At 38.0% G+C, this 25,461-nt stretch overlaps 1 protein-coding gene and 1 long non-coding RNA gene across 3 annotated transcripts in view; one reads left to right on the forward strand and one right to left on the reverse strand.

Moving 5' to 3' along the window:
- meis1b (Meis homeobox 1 b) overlaps positions 1 to 8,936 on the reverse strand; it is a 62,575-nt gene extending 53,639 nt beyond the window's left edge. The window contains exons 1-6 of one of the 2 annotated variants that reach the window (XM_056249802.1): positions 8,281 to 8,936; positions 6,757 to 6,977; positions 5,336 to 5,477; positions 5,049 to 5,099; positions 4,562 to 4,612; positions 3,513 to 3,659 (exon numbers count right to left, since the gene is read on the reverse strand). In XM_056249802.1, the coding sequence (XP_056105777.1) occupies positions 3,513 to 3,659; positions 4,562 to 4,612; positions 5,049 to 5,099; positions 5,336 to 5,477; positions 6,757 to 6,977; positions 8,281 to 8,292 (624 nt within the window). In that variant the 5' untranslated portion in view covers positions 8,293 to 8,936. The remainder of the gene's footprint in view (positions 1 to 3,512; positions 3,660 to 4,561; positions 4,613 to 5,048; positions 5,100 to 5,335; positions 5,478 to 6,756; positions 6,978 to 8,280) is intronic. The other variant, XM_056249809.1, reaches the window with a different exon arrangement.
- Positions 8,937 to 10,031: 1,095 nt separating this feature from the next.
- LOC130084933 (uncharacterized) lies at positions 10,032 to 11,962 on the forward strand. Its single transcript, XR_008807077.1, has 2 exons — positions 10,032 to 10,539; positions 11,796 to 11,962. It is a non-coding gene; the product is annotated as an uncharacterized LOC130084933 (long non-coding RNA).
- The last annotated feature ends 13,499 nt before the right edge of the window (positions 11,963 to 25,461 follow it).

The following is a 25,461-nucleotide window of genomic DNA, read 5'->3' on the forward strand; positions in this document are numbered from 1 at the left end:
AATCTTGAAAAAATGTCTACCCAGACTTTTTAACTTGATAATTAATGCATAAAAAGTGTTAATGTCAAAAAAATTTAACTTTGCACTATTTCCTACATTAATGTAATAATTTCAGTTCATTTATAATCTCAGTTAATTTAGTATTTTATAACAAAAAGTCACTGCATGTCTATACTGTTGTCATTGCCTCTTGTAGAGAATTAAGAATTTTTGCATTAAAGTTAAATGAAAATGTGACTACGTTGAGAGTGGCTTTTTTTTACCAATCAAATCAGTATTTCATCATTTTAATTCAGAAAGAAACTATTTCATTTTGTGAGTTTCAAGTTAATTGATGAACCTGAACCTGTTTAGAAAAACAAAAAAACTAAACTTTCTCCACACTGTAAAAAAAAAAAAACTTGCTGGCTTATTTTTTTTTTACATACAATCAACTTGGATGTTTAAGTCATTTCAACTTAAATTACATTAAAATGACTTAGAAAATGTGTTGAATCTTGTATAACTTATAAAAAAGTTGAAAATTGCTTAACTTATTTTGATGAGTTCAAGCAATGTAAAACCTTATGTTGTCATAACTTATTGATCATATTTTTTTCAGTGCAACAATTGTTATAAATCAAGTCTAGAACTCATTATACAAAAATACACTTGAAGGTTGATCAAGCCTGTGATCAGATCAGTGTTAGAGAAACATAGTTTTAAAAAACTGTGTGTGTGTGTGTCACACTTTACATCAGCGTTCAGATTGTTTAAATAATATACGACTTTTATAATAAATAATATACGACTTAATATAGGAGATAATTTACTCTAGGCCTATGTCAACAAAAAAAACAAAAAAATCCTTAATGTGGTAATTATACACATAGGCCTAATATAAAGTGGTAGCAGGATCTACTGAACATGATCCTCCAGATTGAAGACCGCAGTGAAGGGGTTAACCAGTAGTTAACTAGTCCCGGCTCATAAGGCACCTGAGGCTCATATGGCCCCGCGTTTATCAGCGCAATATAGCCGAGGAAAACAACGTGATCCAAACTGGCCGAGCCGCATTCACCAGTTCGAGAGAGAGAGAGAGAGAGAGAGAGAGAGAGAGAGAGAGAGAGAGAGAGAGAGAGAGAGAGAGAGAGAGAGAGAGAGAGAGAGAGAGAGAGAGAGAGAGAGAGAGACACTGACTTTTTCACCCCTGAGCTCTGCCCTCCTTCTCTTCACACGATACTTGCAAAACAATGCTAAGCTGGAGTTGAGACATTATTGATACGATGCTTCAGTGCACGGAGGACGAAAACACAGAACAGCGCTGGACCACAGAGTTTAATAAATTCTATGTATATTTCAGATTTTCTTATGCTGCAGTATTCCTGCTGGAATAAATTGGCCTTTGAATAAATGAACCGCCTCTCTCCCTCTTGTTAACATTGTTGAGAATTTGCACAAAGGAGATTTTTTTTCCAGTCCAATTCAACTTTATGCCCGAGGGCATATATTAAAAATACATATGGAACGAGATAATGCACGAGCGACGCAAATTCGTTAGGGATGTCACCGCCTAGCAAACTCAGAACTGTACCCAAAAAAAAAGAAGGAAAAAAAAAAGAAAGCAAAATACATATACCCTAGGACCTAGAGTCAAATACTCGATGAAGTTAACTTTAACACTGTTAACCAAAAACTGCACCGAGATCGCCCACTACGCATCTAGTTATCTTAAACTTATTGGTAACACTTTACAGTAAGGTTCATTAGTTAACTACATCAGTTTGCATGAACTAATGAACTGCACTTATAAAGCATTTTTAATCTTTGTTAATGTTAATTTCAACATTTACTAATACTTTATTAAAATCTTGTTAACATTAGTTAATGCACTGTAAACTAATATGAGCAAACAATGAACAGCTGTATTTTTATTAACTAACAAAGATTAACAAAAACAATAACAAATGTATTGCTCATGGTTAGTTCAGTTTAGATCATGGCTAAATTAGTTAGATCAAATTTTAAGCAGTGCAATCCTAACTAGCGGCTTGATTCATAATAAAACAAAAACAGATTCTACCTCGCATTAGCAAACTTTTGAAAAGTTGGTCAGTTTAAAAATGGGGAATCAGACTTTCAGGAAAGATGTAAACACCTAATACAAGCCCTAATATTTAAACGTTAGACGTCATCATGAAAAAAAATATATATAGGACACGTCTTCATCTTAAAGTCAATTAAAGATCTGAATTCGTGCCCTCGAGCAAAGCATAAATTGCTCTTATCAAGTTATATACCTGCATACCCAGGGGTCTTCAGCCTAATTTATTTCTATCGCTTAGATTCCTCTCTGCTCAAAAGTAAAAAAAAAAAAAAAAAAAAAAATCGACACATGTCCTCCCATAGAGTTTTGTTAAAAGAGTTATACACACAATTGACATCATGCTATTTAATGCTGCCGTTGAATTAGATGCATTATCTGCACAGATCTGCTCATTAACATAATCATTAATACAGCCGAGATAGAAGACTAAAGCAACCAGAGGTCGTTTTATCAAAGCCTTGTTTAGTAATGAATGGAACAGGGTTTTCTCTTCCTCGTATAAAAGCTGGTGGCACTCATTGGAAAGATAAAACTGCTCAATGCTTTATTCGACCACTCAGCCATATGGAAGATGACGGATTTAAATTATTTAGCCTAATCGCTTCATTACTTTTTATGCTGGTGAATCCACTAATCCCCTTAATATAGCCACTTGTTTAAACAATTCCCCCTCCCAGGTCTCATATTATTAATTAAAAAATAGGTAGCCTATATTTTATATAAATATTATCGACGTGTTGCGCTAAAAGCAACGGACATGTAAAAGTTGAATTAAAAGTGCGTAAAGTTCAAGAAACATCAAAGAATCCACCAGCACAAGCTGGCGCATATTAAAAAAGCACAGACACACAGAATTCCATATAGATATATTTTCCTATATAGTGAGTTCACAGAATACTGTATGGCACAGTAGCTACTGCTCAAACATGAACGCGCGCTGCCTGTGCTATTCAAAGCGCTGAGAGAGTAGAACTCTGAGCAAATGCGCGCTCTTGTCTGAGGAAAAACACTGACAAGGCAACTAATGAAGCGTGAACAACAGCAGAAAACCAAAGCACCAAATCTCTAAATGTCTACTATAGCTATGTCTCCATTAGCTTCGTAATATTTCCGTAATATACCATAGATAGCCTAACCATTTGGTTTGATTAAAAAAAAAAAGGCAGACGAGAGAAAAGAAGAGGGAAAGGACTAAATTAAAATCGACAAGAAACAGGTCAAGTTTATGGCAATGCTTTCACGAGCTAATCTCCTCGGGTCAGTTCCGGGATCAAACCGTAATGAAGCAATAATGGGCCACATTATTCCAAATTTTTCAATCCGATGGAATTTAAAAGCCTTAATCGTATGCAAATAACGCCGAGCAAAGAAAGTGACCCAAAAGACGATCTGAATGGCCGGGAAAGAAATGGACTCCTTCACGTACCTGATCAAGGGGCCCCGATGATCTTGTAATTTCTTCACTGTCTGATTTTGATCCTCCTTCTCTGTCGTCTATAACCAAGTCGATGGGCATCTTTCCCTTCAAACAGCTGATGTACCGATGACAGAAATTGTCACAAAGTTCATGTACCTATAGATACAAAAGGAAGGGGGGGATAAAAAAATCACAAAGGGTCATCACAGCGAGTTGACAAGTGCATCCACAACTCCTATTGACATGGAAAACCTCTCCCAATGGCCTTCTCTGATAGCTATCAGACGCATGCAGAATGGGAAATAACTTTACTCCCTCTCAAAATAGAGATATCGCAGAAAATTGACACTGACAAGACGACGCACGGGCAACACCGTATTCAACACCCGTGTTAAATTCATCTGCTCCCGGGGTTGTGGCCATTAGAGACATGGCCTGCTTGACTGACATTTAAGGTAAACTGTTTAATTTCGTCCAGTTATTTCATTACCACCTCTTTACAAGGGAATAATATGGTGGATGACATTCAGTGGCGAGAGGACAATTCTTCATTTATGGATGAATGCTCGAAATATCGCTTCGCCGCGTTATCTAAGCACACATAACCCCAGAGGCTCATGCAAATATCTGGAGACATGGGAGCCAATGGTTATTATGTGTATTCAATACTGTAAAACTATATGGTTTGGCGATAAATCACTTGATAGGCTCACTCTCGTCGTGGAAACAGGTGTTGATAAAATTCCTCCCAATTGTATCGCTGATAACAACCGCTGATAAGCAACATGGTCGACTTTATCATATCATATAATCATATAGGCCTAATAAATTAGCAAAACACCGTTAGGTGGCACAACAAGCAGAGAAACACTGAAATGACTGCTCTGGAATATCTGTGGCCGTGGAAGCAGGTTACATTGTAATTAAACTCGGAGGAGAAATAGGCAGCGTGATTGATTTTGACACTAATTACAACAGACCAGGAAAAATACATTTATGCAGATGAGGCCCATAGGTTTGAAGAGAGGACTGGCCAGTTGGGGGGAAACTTTGATTACCTTTTCGAGCTCCAAAAGATGAAACCGTAAAACTTGAATGGCTTGTATCATCTGGGGGAAATGAACAAATGAAGAAGAAAAAAGGGGTTCACTTTAAAGGTGATGGATTCAACAGGCCCAGGACAATTACAAACGATAGTTACACAATTACGTGATTTATGACATTTAGGATCATTTACGACACGAGATTACTATCTAGGCAATGCATGGCAATTAAGTCAGATTATACTTCATTTATGAATACATTATCACTTTAACCCATGCTGTAACGAGGGGGATGTGTCCTCCATCAACATAAGCTTCAATGCTAAGACATAATTTGTATTTAATTTCCACCCTTAAAAAAAATTAAAAAATTAAAAATTAAACCAAAACGGTATTCATAACAATTAGCAATGCTATGAAGAAATCAACAAAACTTTCTGAATGTTTAAAAAGTTTAAAACTCTTGCAGGCAAATACAAAATAATAATAATAATTTACTCACCAAATTATCCAGCTCAGGGTTTGATGAAAATAGCGGCTTTTCTGCTCGAATCTGAGACGATATGCATGTAAATAATTAAAAATTGTGAGGAAAAAAGTTCATTTAAAAATAAAAAACCGCAAATTAAATTGAAATGCATTGATTAGCTCATGTGTTTATCAATGTAAAATTAATATAAAGTATTATGATAGTATGGTATAAAGTTACAGACAGTACATCAACTACACAGTAGGCTACACATTAAAACATGCAAAAAACTTTTCTGGCGCAATAAAACAGTTTCTGACCTGTTTTGCGAACACTGCTATATCTTCATTGAAAGACTCTGATGAACACACATCGCCTCCAGCCACACCGGGCTCTCTAGGTGTGCAAGTGGCTAATTCACATTTCTCAAAAATCAGTGCTAGAAGTGGGAACAGAGGGTGCCTGGAATAAAAACACACAGGTCACTGCGGGGGAAGCTCTGGATTAGCATTTAGCACACGACACTTTATAACACTTCACAGCTCATTCTCATTGTATAAGAACGCAGTATAACAATCTCATTTGTGTTTGGGAAGTTCATATTTAATTAACTAATTTAATTTATGTCAGCAAACAAAACTGCTTGAGTAGCTACCACTGCGCCACGATAATATGGTGAAAGTGTTTATGTCGATTCGTTTTCTTGTGACTTGCGTTATAACGAGCTTGTTAGTTGTGCATAATACTGTGTCAAACTGGATCGCTGAACGTAGCTATTATCAATATAAACAGTGGACTACAGGGTTAGAGCACCTCAAACGCTCGCGTTGAGTCTAGGCCAAGCATGCAGTGTAACGTGGTTCAAATAGTGGGCCTATATCTTGAGTAAATGTTTAGGGACGTATCTAATCCATAATGAATGGGAGGAAGTTCTATAGCTTGTTACTGAATGCGTATAAATTGCTGTTTCGAACGGCAACCATATTTATAGCACTGTGACGAGAACTATTATGCTCGAGCAGCTTTTGTATGCTAGGCGCTTTTGGAGTCACTCCGCACATATTTGCACATATTATAACCAGAACATGTGCATGAGAAAAAATCCTTTATTGTTTTTTAGCAGTGTTTATAGTGTGGGAATCACTTCTGTGCGCATCTGTCCAAAATATGTATTTAAACAGGCCTGTTAACAATTAAAAAGTTCTAGCTGAAATATACACACACATCGATGTTTTATCCGCAACAATTTTTTGGTTGCACTTTATTTTACATTAGCTACTTACAGGGTACTTAGCTAAAAAAAAGTTCTGGGTAATATAAGTAATTACCTGGGTTAAGGTTAGGTTTAGGGGTAGGTTAAGGGTTAGTACAGAGTTATTACTAATTTATTGTAAATACTATAATAAGTACATATGGGTGACAGGGCTGTAAAATAAAGTGCTACCCGATTTTTTTAAATGCAATATTTATCGACTTAAATATTGAAGTTTAAAACTAAACATTAGTAAGAAATTTAAAACAAAAACATGTCACAAAAAGAAATGCAAAATATGCAGTAAAACATGTTTTTTAAAAGGATGAACTAATCCAAAAGTAAGGGGGAAAACTTTTGGAAAAACAAAAACTAAACCTTCATGGCGCCTCAAGCTCTCGATATGTTTTACAGAAACTATTACGGGTGGAATAATGTGTTATGAGCAAACTTCATCATAAAATATATGTCTTGGCTATCTCCACGTACCCGTAAATGGAGTCTTTATCTCTTTTTAGAGCGTCATTGACGGATGAGCCCATGCTGGGCGGCATGGCGTTGGTGTGGGCTGTGTGCGGGTACTGGTGGGAGTGGAGCTGGGGCCCGTGGTTCAGGTGAACAGCCTGCATGGATCTGGCAGCGTGCGGGTCCCCGTACATCGTGCTCGGGATTCCTACTCCGTCCATCCCATAGTGGGGTATATCTTCGTACTGCACACACACACACACGAAGGGCAACATTCCCATGTTGTCACTTTTATCTCTTACAGAATGCATAAATAGAAGAAGAAAAAAAAACTACACTAAAAGAAAATATAAATGCCAGCTACATCGGATGTTCTCGGACTAAAAAAAAATAAGGCTTTTGCGAAATGAAAACACGTTCTGGTATTACAAAGTAATTAAATATATCAACTGTACATGCAGATTATCTCGTGCTTCTTACACTATGCGCAAAAATCGCCATTTATTGATTGCAAAAAGCTATCATGTGATTTTTAATAAACAGACAGACTTAGAATGTAGCGTCGGACACATTCACATGAAGTGCTGAGCTACAGCTTTATTGAGATCATCACAAAAATATCACTTTTATGTGCATTTTATATTTTCACAAGTGCAGCTCGAGTAACAGGTAATGTCATTTGCATGTAATAACTGTGTATTATATTGTTGTCAAACTAAATGCATTAATATTAACATATGCAGGACTATTAAGATTAGTCTGATTAAACACAAATTTGCATTGCTCATTCGAAGCTTTAAATGGAGTATTTGATTGGTTTATTTAAAATAACCAATCAGTGACATTGATAATTTATCGTAATTATTATAAGTGTCATGATATTGTAATATGGGAAAGTGTGATGATGAGAACATGACACATTTGAATTCTAAATCTACAGAGGTGTAAGCAGGACAGCAGGGTGCTGTTGTAGTTCCTCCATCAAAAGCAAAAGGTCGGAGGGTTGCGATGAAATCTACTTTCTGATTGTTTACATTTGATTACAAATGCAAAGGAAAAAGTGGCCAAACAGTAAATGTCAACTTTACAAGTTCAAGCGCACAACTCTTTCATTGTCCTGCTATTTGAAAGTGAATGTTATTAAATAGAATATAGTAGCTAAATAAAAAATACAGCTCGGTTGAATTTGCTCCCTATTAATATTCATGCAAGTTTTAGTTGAACTATTCAAATAGTTTAAAAGCTTTAAATAATTTGGCCTTTTGAAGAGATGCAGTGCGTTTAGTAAAAGTAGTTCAAAAATTAGGAATTGCTCCCTGTCAAACGTAATTAGACAGTATCATATTTTTTCCTAAATTGTTTCAGTGTCCCAAAAGAGACATACACGCAAGTGAGCGATGTAAAAAAAAAAAGAAAGAAAGAAAAAAAAAGAAAAGCTGGCAGGCAAAAGAAGAGAAAGTTTGACTGCGAGACTGTCATCGGCCACGTTTCAGTATTTCCAACTGCTTTCAGCAATACGGAGTCGAAGAAACTTTTCGGGATACGTACCCTCTGCGCCATCGCCCTCCACACTCCCTCGTCTTCCTTTAATCAAAAATATATCCCCTATCAGGCCAGGGTGAATGGGAAATAAACACGCAAATTCCAAATGCGGGATATGTTTTCCCCCTAAAAAAAATCCAAACGCCTCTTTCAAGCGAGCGATGAAGCCAGTCCTTCACCACAAGTTCAGCCAGGCGCGTTCGGCGATAAGTCCCCTTCGCTTTCTTTCCCCTGGACAGCGACAAGGATCGAGCGAAATCTTCTTTTCCAAAGCAGTATGAAAACAGCCCCTCAAACAAAACTAGCGCATCTCATGGCTTTTTGCCACTCCGGCTGTCAATCAATCAAACGCGAGCTTGTCAAAGTGCTGAATGAATGATGATCCTCTGCGCGCTTCCACTGGTTAGCACCCCTAACGAGAATACTACTCAAATGCTCAAAAATGAAGCTCTCTCTCGTTTCTTTGATCACTCTCGGCTCCTGAGTTGATTTTTTATGCAATAGCTTCTAAATGAGATCAAGAGGAGGTGGGCTGATAATTCTGGCTTAGTTTTTCTTAAAGGAGCCACGATCGATGCTGCGAGCTGCCTTTCTCCGTTTGTGTACAATGAGTGTGTGTTGAACGCGGCTCGGCAGCTGAATCTGGACCAGACTGCAGAAACCCGGAAGTAGTGGTGGCCATAACAGGTCGCGTCTTGCACAATGCGATGGGCCACATCAAGTTCCAGCCAAAGCAGGGGGGGTGAAATGTGTGGGACGCAGAAAAGCGCAGACCACCACGATTCAACATGAGCCGAGATATAATAACATGTACAGACCGCGTTGTGCTTTTTGGTCGACGGCACTGCATGCGTTCATAACTCATGCCAAAACGTACAATATATAAAGTCATGTACGTGTTTACATAAAAGCAGTGACTATTAGGGCAGCGTGGACTCTTTCACATCAAGTCACTATCAACACTGCTTATGTTTATTAGCAGTTATGATTTTAGAATCTATTTACAACAGTGGAGAAACTTGGACGCCCTGTTTAAGCCGCGTAATGAAGTTTACCCACGCGTCGTGTGTGCTATTACGCGGAAGCCTATAAAAATGCACCGCGTGAATAATACGAAATATCAGGGGTTATGATGCCATATGCCTATTTACTTTATATTTCACACAAACATCATTATTCAGAAACAGCATATGCTGCACTTCAGCAGTGCCGCGTGCGCTCTGAGCCAAAACACCCCTGCCATTTGTGAATGGGCTCATCCACTTACTGTAGGATCTTAGGAGTTTTGGTGCAGTGTCCAATGAAAGCGTGCTACAGGGAATCAAGCCGTCTATTGGTTCTAAGAATGATCAATCATTAATTTATCGCTCGATATGCTTCCATAAATGAAGAAAGGGTGGAATGAAAATACTGTAATCTGGAGGGAAAATGTACTCTTCGTATTCTGTTTTGTTCTATGCTCTCTCTCTCTCTCTCTCTCTCTCTCTCTCTCTCTCTCTCTCTCTCTCTCTCTCTCTCTCTCTCTCTCTCTCTCTCTCTCTCTCTCTCTCTCTCTCTCTCTCTCTCTCTCTCTCTCTCTCTCTTCCACATAGTCTCCTTCTCTCTCCCACTCAAACACACACCCACGGAGACAAGATATTCATTATTTTTTATAGCTAAATATTTATTTATTTTTGTCATTTGCTCATTTACTCTTTCTTACCATCGTATTTCTATTCCCCATTCAAAGTTGTGGATATAACTTTTGTCCACGGTGATGTGCAACATATTCCCTTTTGCTTAAACAGTTTGGAGAGGGGTTTTGTGTTCTGGTAAATTTAAAATGCATCTCCTCAAATAAAGGAATCTCTTTGTTATTATAAATAATACATCTTCCATTAAATGCTCAAATGAACGCTGAATAAGCGGCTTTAAACACACACTGACTGATGTAGGCTGAAGTGCACCATTGTGGGCAATACAACTGACCCGGTGACAAGGTGTATGAAGTTTGTCTGAGGAGCATCTGTCATCGATCAGAAGCGATTAATGCAAGGAACAGTGTCTTATCAGCTGCCACGAGCACAACACAATCCTCGCTTCCCGCGAAAGAGCCGCGCGCATTTACAGGCATGAAATTACATCAAATCCCCAAAGCGCTCGGCAAACGAAGGGTGCGCGCCGCGCGGTGCGGGATCTGATGTGGACTTAAACACAAATGAAAGGAGGATTCGTGAAGCAAATGTAACAGATATGCCCAGCGCCGTACAACAGACGCCTTTATTGGTAAGTGGCTATTGTCTTTTCCAAGTCTACAATAAAGTTTTAGTTTATCTAGTTAAAAAAAAATCTTATAATTTCAGTTATGTACTATAGTTGTAATGCATATACACTCTGAGTGGAGTCAAGTCGTTTGTTTTATTGATGTTTGCAATCTTAACATTAGTTTTGTGTCTGTCTCAATTATGTGAGAACCAAACGGCATGACTTGAAAGCTGTACTTACCCAAACGCTTAACTGCTGTCACAGTACCAGAATAGCATTATAAAGTAATTAAGTTCCTTCAATTAGCATCTATAAAAGGACGCTATAGAGCACAATGAGGGCATGGACTTTCACTGTTTAGGTTGCCTTTTAGTGAGGGTCAGCAGATTGCAGCACGCATCACTGAGTTAATGCCATCATTTCGGATAATTTGGGCTTAGAACGAGATGGGAATCGTTCGACGTAAAATGTTTCAAAATAAGTCCGACTGTTTACCGAGACAACTAAACGGGCATTATATCACATGGAAAGCACTGGCGACATGTGTACAACTCCGCAATAGGGTTGAGTGTGTTTCAAAGCATCCATTTAATTATTAAAATTATGGTGACACTTTATTTTACAGTGTCTTTGTAACGTTACATGTGAGTAGTTAGTAATAACTATAAATTATATACAATTACATGCAACTAACCCTAAAGTAACCAACCCTAACGTTATATATCAAGTAGCTACATGTAGTTAATTAATATCACTCAGAACTTAAATGTATAAATACAGTTTAACAAGGACACCTTCAAATAAAGAGTTTTACAGTGTCCTTGTTACACGTTACATGCAATAACTATAAATTATGCATAACTACATGTAACTAACCCCAAACCAAACCTTAACCCTATAGTAAGTTCAGTACATGTAGTTAATTATTATTACACTGTAGGCGACATATTTACAATGTAACACGGACACCTTAAAATAAAGTGTAACCAAATAAATTAACCAAACTTATTTATAGGCTATAATTAGGAACACGTGCACCAAGTATTTAGTACACATATATATTAAGGTAGAGCATTAGTATAGCTGTAGTACAATAAATATATCTAATTTTAGAACAAGGGGGTTTTGAACAATTCGGCTGTTCCTTTTAGCAGATTCGAGTCACTCTTGAAAACAAGAACGTGTTGGAACGCATGAAGACATGTGGATGTTTATCACAAAAATGTTCCCATTCTGCCTCAATATTTGTTATTCATTTAAATCTTTCTCTCCGTAAGTCGCTATTGAAAGCAACATGCCGCTGTGGTTCAGAAGTCAAACGGAGGTCATCCTTTATTTCCCCCCGCAGCGATCAGCGACCAGGGGCCAGGGGCCAGTCAGCAGTGAACCCTGCCTTCTCCAGCACTGACAACTGCATGGGACTTACAAGACTAGCGGGAATGGGTAAGACGCATGGGAGAAAACAGCAGGCTACTAACTTTCTTTTTTTATATCTTTCCACTGCTTGGTTATTATGCTCTTACAGCGTGTTTCAAGGGCTTGTCAAATGTTTGAATATTCAAATAATAATTTAGCTACTCTATGCGTTTCCTTGTCCGAGCGCGCAACGGAGACGTGTTAGACAATTACTAGCAAATAAAAGAAGTGAATCTTTATTTAGGCTACTAATCGTGGGGGGAACGAAATCCATGGTCCCGCGTGGCAAGATTATGACGACGAAAGTGTGAAACTAAAAAAACTTTGTGCACTTTTGAAGGTTTTCCAGGCTAACTGAATGAATCAAACACGTGCACTGCGTCCAGGAATTTTAGGAACAATTAGTCGGAGGGGGGAAACAATGGCTAAAATCATTTTTATACTACAGGTGTAGTGAAAAAAACTAGATTAAGGCTATTTACTTTCGTTTTATTAGTTGGAAACATATAAAAAAAGAAGCGCTAAGCATTTGTTTATTTCATGTTTATTTATAGGGCTAATTAAAATTGAAATCAGTGTTTTTATTTAAATTTCGCTTTGTGATTTTATTTGAGCCTACTTTGCTGTTTTATTTTGCTTGATCTTATTTTATTTTCAAAACCTTCTTAATTGAGAAACGTACTGCAGGCCAATTGGATTTGCAATAATGTAAACTACTACAGAAGATCCAAAAGAAAAACATATTTTTCATATGCAAAGGCTCGGAGTGACCTGTATGCTTGATCATGTGCGCCTTCTACTGGAAACATACTGAATTTTCTTTCTTTGTTTCTTAATGAGAGACGCAATGACTTTTCTGACATGCACAAAAACAGATTTGCCGTCAATAATATCGCTCTAATCTTAAATAATAGTTAAAATACCAATTCTTAGTTTATTAATGATGATAATCAATATGACAATTAAGGAGACTGCATGAATATTTAAAAGTAGCCTACTTGACAAAGTTTGATGACGCATCATTGATCCGTCAAAGCTTGAAATCTGGCAACTTACTCTTAATTCAGCTTATTATTTTAAGTTTATTCTTCCATTAGGCTACTAAAATCTGCATTGTTTATCGCATGGTGTGATACTGGTGTAACCATTCGGATATTTGTGTTAAAAACAAATCATCAGAAAATGTCCCACTTCGCCTGCGTTCACATTAATTAGCAAAAGAATAATTCAAATAAATTGCGCGTTGACTTCTAGAGGTTTTCGGCTGTAAATTATTTTTCTGTTTTCCCGTAACTGACGAACATTAATTACGAATAAGTAAAACAAAAACAGTAATATTCAAATTACAAATCTTAAATAAATAAAAAACTAATATGCAGGTATTTATAATGCCTTATCTATGCGCGCTCGTGTCAACATGAAAAATTAAAAACTAAACAACAGAAGGTTCAACAGCACTTCTCAAATGCGTTTACGTTCATACTTTAAGTTTTAAATATTATAATCAGGTTTAATACGGCTTATTATTGGATTTTACCAAAAAAAAAGTGCATGGCGCAGTTTCCAATAACATTAATAGATTACTAAGAGGCGTAAAGACAAGCACTTGTGAGATATCAGTATGTTATTATTTCCTTTATTTTAACCAGGAGAATCACATTGAGATATTGCTATCTCTTCTTCCAGAGAGACCTGATGTTGTTACATTTATGAAGGTTGTGTCGTTGAATTGAATTGTTTTGTAATGAATGCTTAAACCAACTCATGTTATCATTGAAACTAACACTGCAAATGTCTTGAAAATGAGATTTCTATTAAAAAACACACACAAATACTGCACTTGGATTTGTGTTTTTATTGTGAACATCAAGTTTTCACATGATTTCTAAATTTGTCAGCTTTGCCTGTTGACACAGTTGGGATCGGAAAATACTGTGTCTGAGTCTCTGAGAGTGTGGTGTGCTCAATCCCACCCGTTCTCTTGGTCTATCAGCTATAAGTGCCAAAACATTTGTCACTTGAGTTATTATTTCAGGTGTGCTAATGGGCTCAGAGCCACGAGAGAGGAGGAGGAGAAGGTGGGAGAGAGAGAGAGGGGGTTTGATTAGTGTGATTTCATTTGACCGGAGCCTATAGCCACAGGCTGGCAGAGCCCAGAGGTGAAAAGAGTAGGCCGCTGCCCTCAATGAGAGATAGCGAGAAGGGGAGAAAGAGAACGACAGAGGGTCTGTGACGCCTAAGCCAATCACAAAGTGCAGGGATGAGTCTCACACCTCCGGAGGAGGCTGTGAATTGATCAGCACCTTTGAGAGAAAGAGAGAAGAGGGGGGAAAGAGGAGGGGTGGCGGCAGAAGAGTGCTTTTGCGGAGGACGTGTGAAGACCCATATATTCGTGCAAGGACACAGGGAGAGAGCCAGGGCTGGACTCAGAGTACCAGCACACACTAATGAGTCTCTACACGCCGGCCGGGGTCTTCATGTTAAGAGCATCCTCGAGGGCCGGGCCAGTGCGCTTCATGTGCAGCGTCACGTCTGCGTCCTCACATTCAGAATTAGAGGACACTTCTTTCCATGTACTGGACAATCCCACTAAAGCCATGGACTTTAAATCTGGTAACCTAAAAATAAGTTATATTTGTCAAAAATATTATCAGCTTGACTTCTGAGGTTACACCAACACAAGGGTGGTCTGAGATTGAAATAGCTCTTCAAAACCTTGTTTGCTGAGCATATTGATGTATATTATATACATATTGAAACCATGTCGAATGCATCCATCCCTTTATAGCCTTTCTTTTGCATCATAATATGCTTCTTGATATTGCAAAGCATATAGAAAGCATTTTATTGGACCAAAATTTGGACACGCCCATGGGTGCAAGATGAGTCATCATTATTTTTGGTCTGTTTCTATTTATTTTAATCATGTCTATCTGCTAAATGAAGTTAAGTACACTGGCATATTGATGATCTCAATGCTAACAGACATAGAATAAAAGTCAGACAACTGCAATTTTGGTAATAAAAAAATAAAAAAAGTACTACTACAATGTCATACAATTTCTGTATTTCAATAATTGGAGGGACATTCCTCATCTGGAGAGCATTTTATTTGGACACGCCCATTAGTTCAAGATGAGTCATCAATATTTTTGGTATGTTTTTATTTATATTAATTATGTCTTTTTGCTAAATTAAGTTCACTATATCATATCACTGCCAACAGACATGAAATAAAAGCCAGACTACTCTAATGTTGGTTAAGAAATAGATTTATTATGAAATGTACTTCTACAATTTCATACAGTGAGTGATTTTTCACGTTTTATGTACAGCACTTTGGTCGACCAAGGTTGTTTTAAAGGTGCTTTATAAATAAACGGAATTGAATTGAATACTACAACAAGGTTGATTGAGTACTAAGGGGAGGGACATCTTCATCTGGAGAGCTTTGGACACGCCCATTAGTGCAAGATGAGTCATCAATATTTTTTGTTTGTGTTTTATTTTTTTTATTACATCTATATGCCAAGTTAATTTAAGTACACTAGCAAATAAATGATCTCAATGACAACAGGCATGGAATAAAAGCCATGAAAAAAACCCAATTAAAAAAAAACTTTACAAATTACTATTTCATTTTAATAGTTAAACAAGTTTGATTGATGAGCTAGCTCAAGTTTGTGTTTTTTTTTTTTTATAAGTGAAACAGAAGACCTCACCTGTGGATCAAGATGAGGAAAAAAAAAAAGGTAGCCTTCAAGTCAACCACGCACTCAATCAAGCAAATATTTCTGGAGTTGGTCATTAGCTCTTTGAAGCACTGGAGTCCCCCGGCTAAACTTCATAGCCGTGCGGTGTAAAGGAGGTTGGTGCGCTTGGGTCCCTGGGGGCCACACTCTTGCCCTGGGGTAGGCCACAATCGCTGAGGCTTCTGACCCAAACACTCCACACTTTGATTGTAGACGCTCTCGATTAACAATAGACTGAATGGGCTCTGACGCCGTGGGTCTCGCCGAGTCCCTAATGGAAACTTAAACCAGAAAGAGAGAGAGAGAGAGAGAGAGAGAGAGAGAGAGAGAGAGAGAGAGAGAGAGAGAGAGAGAGAGAGAGAGAGAGGGACTCCAAGGCGATACAAGCTGCACACATTAGCTAGAACATCGCTGGTCGTGTGCTGATCTGGAGATTTACAGTTTATAAAAAATACAAACATCAAAAATTGTGTAATGAATTGACATGACAAAACAAAATGGGTTCACCAGAGAAGGAATTTTCCGTATCAAGGTGAGCCTCTCGTGCCACGGGAACGCAGGACTGCGTTCGTGAACAAATGGTGTGGGGACAGGAGCGCTGAGCCGGGCCACAGGGAATGTGCTTTACACTGAGAGTGAAGTTTACAACACTGTCACATGCAGCACCCCGTTAAATGAGTTTACAGCTCAATTCTACAAAAAACAACATCAGTTAAGGTGATAACTACAACATGGTAATGCCACAACACCCTTTAAACATATACAGGAAACTGACAGCTGAGAATTGATGTTATAGCAAGACCTTAAAGATTTACACTACCGTTCAAAAGTTTGGAGTCGGTAAGATTTGTAATGATTTTGAAAGTCTGTTATGCTAACACGGGCTGTAATGATTTGAACAAAAGTAAAAACGGTAATATTTATGTGAAACATTATTACAATTTAAAATAACTTTGTTTTAATATTTTTTACAAATGTAACTTATTACTGTGATGACAAAGCTGAATTTTAGCATCATTACTCCAGTCGTCAGTGTCACATGATCCTTTTTGCTGCTTCATATTTGGAGGAAACTGATACATTTTCTCAGGATTCTTTGATGAATAGAAAATTCAAAAGAACAGCATTTATTTGTCATTTATTTTGTAACGTTATAAATGTCTTTACTGTCATCACGTAGAAAATAATAAAATACCACAGATTATGTATGCTACCAGTCAGAAGTGTAAACAAACTTGACTGAATTTATGTTTCTCGTGATCTTAAATCCTTTTAATATGCTTACACTCCAATGCTTCAGATTAGGTTTGTAGACAAATATCAATTGTGCCTATATATATATATATATATATATATATATAGTGCTGTGCAATGATTAATCGCAATTAGTCGTATCCAAAATAAAGTTTGTGTTTACATAATATATGTGTGTGTACTGTGTATAATTACTTTGTATATATAAATACACACATATGCATGTATATATTTAAGAAATATTTGCATGTATATACTGTATATATATTATACATTATAGTATATATAAATATAAATAGTTTATATAAACAACACATTTTACTTAAATATATACATGCATATGTGTGTATTTATATATACAAAATAATTATACACAGTACACACACATATATTATGTAAACACAAACTTTTACTTTGGTTTGGATGCGATTAATTGTTGCCCAGCACTAATACATACAGTATATATATATATATATATATATATATATATTACAAAACTTCAATTTTACTTAAAAAAATAATGCAACTTAAATAATAATTAAAACCAAATTAAATTAATGAGATGGAGTCCACATGTGTCCAGCATGTTGAATGTCCAGCAGAGGCACTAGCAAAAATAAGCAAAATTATAACAGTTTTTTTTTTTTGTATATTATAATTCTGATACTTCCAATTGCGTTATTTCATCAGTTTTGAATAAAGACTTTACTATTGCTCTAAAATGTTGGAAATAGTAAAAATAAACAATGAGTATTTGTGTCCAAACTTTTGGCCGGGTAGTGTATGTGATCTGACATGGCGTGAAGTAATCTGGAGAGAACGCTGGACCACTTTATGGGGGAATGGAAAACAAAACTCCAGTTCAGGTGCAGGCCACCGGTCCATGTACAACCGAATTTAATTATTGATTTTCTGAGAAAGTGGCATCAGTTACCTTAGTAGTTACCTAAGCCTGCCCGTTAAGCAGAATACAAGGGAGGTCAGGGCACGTGGAGGTCATTCTGCTTTACTGGGGAACCTTTGAAATTATGGATAACTCTGCCATTACCACAGGTTGAAGTCTTTCAAAGTCACCATGAAATCAAATTTGACAGTTCTTCTTTTTTTAATGGAATTTTGCTGTATTTATTATAAATGATTTATCTGTGCACCTCATTATTTATTTGTGCCCTTGAAAATCTTTAATCAAAAATAACTACTTTTTCCCTGACAAACTTTTCTCCTCTGATGACGTGTTTACTGGCGCGAGGGCGGGGCAACCTGTCACTCACATGACATCACATCAATAGCAAACCAAAACCATCCAATCAATTACAGATGAACAAAATCAAGTCCCGCCCTACATTTGTTCTTGTTCGAGAAGCAGTTTCACTCGGATATACGTCACAATAGGGAATTATCGCAACTTTGGTTTATGATGACTTTAAGGTTTAATACCTTATTTTCTGTAAAAAAAAAAGTCCTCAGCGGACCATGCAAAAACAACAAAAAGAGTAATTTGTCAGTTTCGGTTCTATCAAAACACTGAACTTGATCAGTCGGACCAATAGTGTGAGTTTGAGGCAGGACTGTCGGTTTCACTTTATTTCTACGATCCACTTTAGATATTGTTAAAGGTAACTTTGCAACATGTTAACTAACTCTCATTAGAGTATTAGTAGACTGTTACATGTTAGGTGTTAGGGTTCAGGTTAGTAGAATAAGTTGACATGTAGTTGCAAAGTTACTTATAGTCAGTAGAATGTCTGTTGAGGAGCTTCAAAATAAAGTGTTAGCAGATTTTAAGCAGACAGTCTACAAATACTCTAATGACAGTTAGTTAACATGTAGTTACAAAGGCACTTATAGTTCGAAGAACAATCAAAGATGGAGGGACTGTTTGGAAACCGACAATTTTTTTGTGCAGAAATAACACACTTCGCCTTGAAATGATTGAATTTGTCATATGCTGTTACATAAATTTTTTTTAAAAAAATGATGTGTTTGCTGTATATCTATTTTAGAAGCATAACTCCATAAGACCTAAGATGTTCCTCCGACAGAAAATGCATCTTCCGTTGTTTCATTTGCCGCTTCTTTCATCTAAACACCTGGCCGGGGCGAATTACTTTGCGCTGGCGTCCTTGTGCCTCACTAATTGAACTGTAAACCCGTGTGCAGATCCATTCATTTTCCCCCACGGCTCCCAGCGGCTGATTTATCTCCACTGATGGCGGCGTGCATCAGCTAAAAGCAATCCTGTAAATCACAGGCCTCTCCTTCGCCCGCTTTCATCACTTCATTAATTTAAGATATCATTACGGCCGCTGGTGACATAACTCTGAACAATGGTACACGCTTAAGATATTAATCTGCACGCTGCAACAAAGAGCCTCTCTGTCTCTGGCTGGTTTAGCCACTGCTTAGTTTACGCCGCTGATTTACATTGGGTCGGTAAGCCGTGCTGATTTGGCTTCTGTCACTGAAAGATAACAAGCTGTCAGAGTTTTACACCCTTATAGTGATTGTGTTGCTTTTACAAGAAGGCTGTGTCCCTCGTCTGTTGACATGTAGATGATATTTTCTTTATTAAAAAGGTATGCGCAGGTACTACGCAGTTTTTGAGGTTAATAAAAACATTACAAAAGGTAGGTTGTTAGTTTGTCATGAACTGATGTGCCTCGTTACATTTTATTAAAGAGTTAGGAATTTTGTTTAAATGTCTATATACTGTAGTTTTTGTTATTATTCTTAATTGATTATGTTTAGTTTATAAAGCTGTGATTATTTGAGTAATGCAAGTTAAATTGAATTAAAAGAAAAGAAAAAAAAGAAATGTTGACTTGACAAAGGGTAGTAAACCTGATTTTACAATTGCGTAAAATAAAATATAGTCTCCATTGTGTTCTCCGTTATGTCCCTATAGTGATGCCAGTCAATATGGCGTAACCATAACCACCCGTTGATCTTTACCATCGGAGACAGTGTTCATAAACACACCCCAGCAGTCTCTCAGAGTTTGAGCCTGTGACAACAAAAATACACATTTGAAGTCATTTCGAAATTTGGGGCTCCTACCAAAATAGCGGGGGGAGTTCAAAATCACAGGACGGAGCATAAACATTTTAGAGACTGACCCCTGACCCTTCGGTGTTGGCGTAATTCCTGGTGTGGGTGGGGGCCCTGGAGCCGCGGTGAGGGCCGTTTCTGTCTCCAGGAGCAGGAGTTCCCAGACCAGCATCCCCTGCAACACTAGATCCCATGATAAAGACTCGTACCTGCATTTACGGCACAGTAAAACTACTCTCTTGTTGTTCTGTCACTTTACAGCACCATAATTACCCTTGAACAACACATGGTTTTCATTTGTTTCTCCAGTGACAATAAAAGCAGAACGAAAGACACTGGGCTTTAGGCAGAAGATGGCTATGTAGATATGTGCATTAAATATGCAATACACTATATCATTAAAAGGAAAACAAAATAACCATACTGCGAAATTAATATGATAATAAATGAGAATTCATGCTTATTGTTTACATAGAGGTTAGTGCAGAGCTGCATTGCAGATGAATTCGATTTTTTTTTAAATTCTAAATCTCTCCCTTGAATGTAAACTGGCATGCATATAGTTATATATAATTTTCTTTTTTTTCAGCAAGGATGCATTAAGCTCTATTTTTATCAAATAAATGCAGCCTTGGAGAAACTTCTTTCAAAAACATCAAAAAATCTGAGAGACCACAAACTTTTGACCAGTAGTATAATTTGTATTTTATTTATTTTTTTCAAATGATAAATTTAATGTTTTTTGTACATTTCTTAAGAAACGTAAGATTAAAAGTTGAAAAATATTCCAATGATTTACATTATAAAAATCTTTAAGACTTTAGTTTAGGGTCCAATTCCCACTATTAAATAGTTGCTTATTATCATGCATATCACTAGGATATTGGCTGTTTATTAGTACTTATAAAGCACATAGTAATGCCTTATGACTATATTCTACATCTCCCACAACTACCTTACTAACTATTAATAAGCAGTAATTGGGAGTTTATTGAGTCAAAAGTCATAGTGGTAACACTTTATTTTAAGGTGCTTGTAATAAGCAGTAATTAACAGTTAATAAGACACTTATAAGACCTTATAAGATGCATATAAGATGCATATAAGCATTAACTAATGATAATAAATAAATTAAATTAAATAGTACATTTCTCAAGTATCAATACATTGCACTTTTAGAACAGCCGAACAAACATAAATGGTAACACAAACTCCCAGGCCCTTAAAAATTGACCTTCCCAAGAGGGAGTAGTTTCCCTGATCTCTTCAGGGCCTGGACCTTTAATTAACCCTTATATGAAGTAGTTAATGCTTATATGCATCTTATATGCATCTTATAAGGTCTTATAAGTGTCTTATAAGGTCTTATTAGTGTCTTATTAACTGTTAATTACTGCTTATTACAAGCACCTTAAAATAAAGTGTTACCGTCATGGTTAATAGATAGCAAATAGTGAGAATTGGACCCCAATCTAAAATGTGACTAAATTTTGTTTGCTATTGAACTTCAAACTTACAGCAATAAACTAATTGTAATATCTGCACACCAAAATGTAATCAGTCTTCTCCTTGCATTTATTTCCATATTGAATTTTAATTGGTCTTTTTTTTTTCTGGCGTATTTTTAGGCATCTACACTCACCGGCCACTTTATTAGGTACCCCATGCTAGTAACGGGTTGGACCCCCTTTTGCCTTCAGAACTGCCTCAATTCTTCGTGGCATAGATTCAACAAGGTGCTGGAAGCATTCCTCAGGGAGTTTGGTCCATATTGACATGATGGCATCACACAGTTGCCGCAGATTTGTCGGCTGCACATCCATGATGCGAATCTCCCGTTCCACCACATCCCAAAGATGCTCTATTGGGTTGAGATCTGGTGACTGTGGAGGCCATTTTAGTACAGTGAACTCATTGTCATGTTCAAGAAACCAATTTGAAATGATTAGAGCTTTGTGACATGGTGGAAGTAGCCATCAGAGGATGGGTACATGGTGGCCATAAAGGGATGGACATGGTCAGAAACAATGCTCAGGTAGGCCGTGGCATTTAAACGATGCCCAATTGGCACTAAGGGGCCTAAAGTGTGCCAGGAAAACATCCCCCACACCATTACACCACCACCACCAGCCTGCACAGTGGTAACAAGGCATGATGGTTCCATGTTCTCATTCTGTTTACGCCAAATTCTGACTCTAACATCTGAATGTCTCAACATAAATCGAGACTCATCAGACCAGGCAACATTTTTCCAGTCTTCAACTGTTCAATTTTGGTGAGCTCTTGCAAATTGTAGCCTCTTTTTCCTATTTGTAGTGGAGATGAGTGGTACCCGGTGGAGTCTTCTGCTGTTGTAGCCCATCCGCCTCAAGGTTGTGCGTGTTGTGGCTTCACAAATGCTTTGCTGCATACCTCTGTTGTAACGAGTGGTTATTTCAGTCACTGTTGCCCTTCTATCAGCTCGAACCAGTCTGGCCATTCTCCTCTGACCTCTGGCATCAACAAGGCATTTCCGCCCACAGAACTGCCGCTCACTGGATGTTTTTTCTTTTTCGGACCATTCTCTGTAAACCCTAGAGATGGTTGTGCGTGAAAATCCCAGTAGATTAGCAGTTTCTGAAATACTCAGACCAGCCCTTCTGGCACCAACAATCATGCCACGTTCAAAGTCACTCAAATCACCTTTCTTCCCCATACTGATGCTCGGTTTGAACTGCAGGAGATTGTCTTGACCATGTCTACATGCCTAAATGCACTGAGTTGCCGCCATGTGATTGGCTGCTTAGAAATTAAGTGTTAACGAGCAGTTGGACAGGTGTACCTAATAAAGTGGCCGGTGAGTGTATATCTGCCTTTCGACTACAAAAGAAGAGTTATGTGCTGAAAAAGCGCTCAACTGTCATGGCAATAAAAGCAAAAAAATATGAATGGTCCTAAAAATATTTATTTCGTTTTATACTGGCAAGAAATATGACCCCCAGACATATTCATGACAAGTTTCTTGCCAGGACGTTTTTAAAAACTTGGCTCTCGCAAGCATGACGAAAGACAAAACAAGTGTAAATATATAGAGATCAAGAAGTTCTTCACTTACCAGTCAATGGAGTATCTGCTTGGGTTACTTCTTTATCATTCATTTCTAGCTTCAGCTCCTGATAAGGGACACGTACACTAGCAGGCCACCTTAACATGTTTACAAAGTTGTGTCTGAGCCTCATTAACCCACATTTAGTCGAGCAGGGTGGGTAACTGCCAAAAGCACTCCAGACCCAACTCTCTCCACAACGGCATGGCTAACAAACCCCAGAAAGACACTATGTAAACACTTTCCTCCAGTGCTCTCCAGAATCAAATGGTTTGAACTATTTGAGCAATGCTCTCTTAATGGTTTAATACGCCAGACAACTAAGCCTGAACACTGTGTTTAGGAACAGCTGTCCTCAAACAGAACTGGGGGGGGAATCCGCGCTGGCAGATGTCATGTTGCTATAAAGCACGCTACAAAATAAGGATGCAACTACATATTAAAGTTTAGATGGCATGGGAAGTTCAAATCTAAGAATTTGTCTTTGAAAAGCACTAATTGATCAAGCGACAATCTGAATATCATGTCACTCGACGTCTATGGTTTCCACAAAATAAAGGCTCTTATATACTAAAGCCAGAGTTATTTTCGTTCTTCACTAAGGCCGTGTGTCCACCAAAGCGTTTTTAGACGCTCTGCTGAAAACGCCTAGCTTTGGGCGCTTGAGAGCGTTTTGGCAGCGCAGCGTTTTTTCCGTTGAGACGTTTCGTTGCTATGATACAGAATATCCGCAGCACAGTTTACTTGTAACTGATTTCGCAGATAATTTGTTTCATACTAAAAATTAATTTTTCATCCATTTTGTTCGGTTAGCTCTGCTGGTTGATGTCGTTGTACAGAAAGAATGTTGTGACAGTTGGTCGGTGTGGTATTAGTCCCGCCCCTCCTCCACTGTGATTGGACGGCTGGGTAAAAAGTGACAGTGATGAGCGCTGCGTTTTATCCAAAGTTGAAAATTTTTCAACTCTCGGCGACCAGTAAAAAACGCCGGGCGCTCGGCGCTTCAGCGTGAAAAAAACGTTCAGCGCCTCGTTACGCTCATGGTGTTTAAAAAACGCGGCGCTCCCATTGAAAACAATTGAAAACATACGCCAGGCTCGTGGAAAAACGCTTTGGTGGACACACGGCCTTAGGGGTGAAAAGTAGTTCAAAAGACATTTGCAGCTGTATACTGTTAGCGAACATCCTGACGCTGTATATTTATGGAAATATATGCACTTTCCTCTCAATAACAACAACAAAAATGACAACGTTGAGAAAGCAGAAGTTAAGAAAGCATCTGATGATAGCGATGTGGATATGTTTGCATGAGCTCAAGTCAAATCACATCTATATATATAGCACAGAAATAATTTCCATGTCGAAGAAGGCGGAGCCCCAGAGCACACCAACTTATTACGTCATTGCCACAAACCAATGGTAGTTTGCCGTTTACTAGCTGTTTTGAACACCCGAAGCGAACTTTGTTTTGTTCAAAATTATTTCATTCTTCAATTTCGCCAGTATATCCAACGCATTCTCATCCTTTGGCGTCATATAGGTGCAGCCATATGACATTTCGTCGAAATCTTACGCACATGGCATCCTTTAGCGTCAATATAACACGCACTGTTATGGGTAGGTTTAGGTCTGGGGTAGGGTACGGTTATGACGCCTTGGGATCTGCGTCTCATATTCACGCTAAACGATGCCATGTGCGTTGGATTTAGACGAGCGTCACCTGTATGACGCCTTGGGTTCTGCGTCTCATATTGATGCTAAAGGATGCCATGTGCGTCGGATTTAGACGAGCGTCACCTGTATGACGCCTTGGGTTCTGCGTCTCATATTGATGCTAAACGATGCCATGTGCGTAAGATTTCAACGAAATGTCCAAAGCGTCACATGTATGACGCCAAAGGATGAGAACGGGGTGGTATTTCAGGCCTTAAACCTTGGTTTTTTTGTTGTTGTTTTTTGTGAGCGGTGCCCTCCATAGGGGGGCCTGTAGACCCATGAGCGGGAGTGAATAAAGGAGCAGAGGGGAAGATTCATTAACAGCACTCCATTAAATTTTTTGGGGAGGACTGAGCCTGAAGGACCGGGGTCACAAAATGGGAGAGGGGCACTTTTGGATGCTCTTGACTAAAACTTAACCATGTCTATTTAGGCTCTACAAAGGCCATTTTAGGGAAAGCTGGACTCTGACTCCACGACTTCAGATTAGGTGGAGTGATAGGATTAGTCCTTAATGACTCGGACTTTGAAGACAAAGAGAGCCTCAGCAAAGAGGCTTAGATATGGAAGAATTAACAGAGCTCCGCCAGCGCCCTCCTCTCTCTCTCTCTCTCTCTCTCTCTCTCTCTCTCTCTCTCTCTCTCATCCTTTCTCTTCTCCTGACTCTCTGTT

The sequence above is a fragment of the Rhinichthys klamathensis genome, unplaced genomic scaffold (assembly GCF_029890125.1).
Source record: "Rhinichthys klamathensis goyatoka isolate OS25496 unplaced genomic scaffold, OSU_Roscu_1.1 h1tg000003l_1, whole genome shotgun sequence".
Taxonomy (NCBI): domain Eukaryota; kingdom Metazoa; phylum Chordata; class Actinopteri; order Cypriniformes; family Leuciscidae; genus Rhinichthys; species Rhinichthys klamathensis.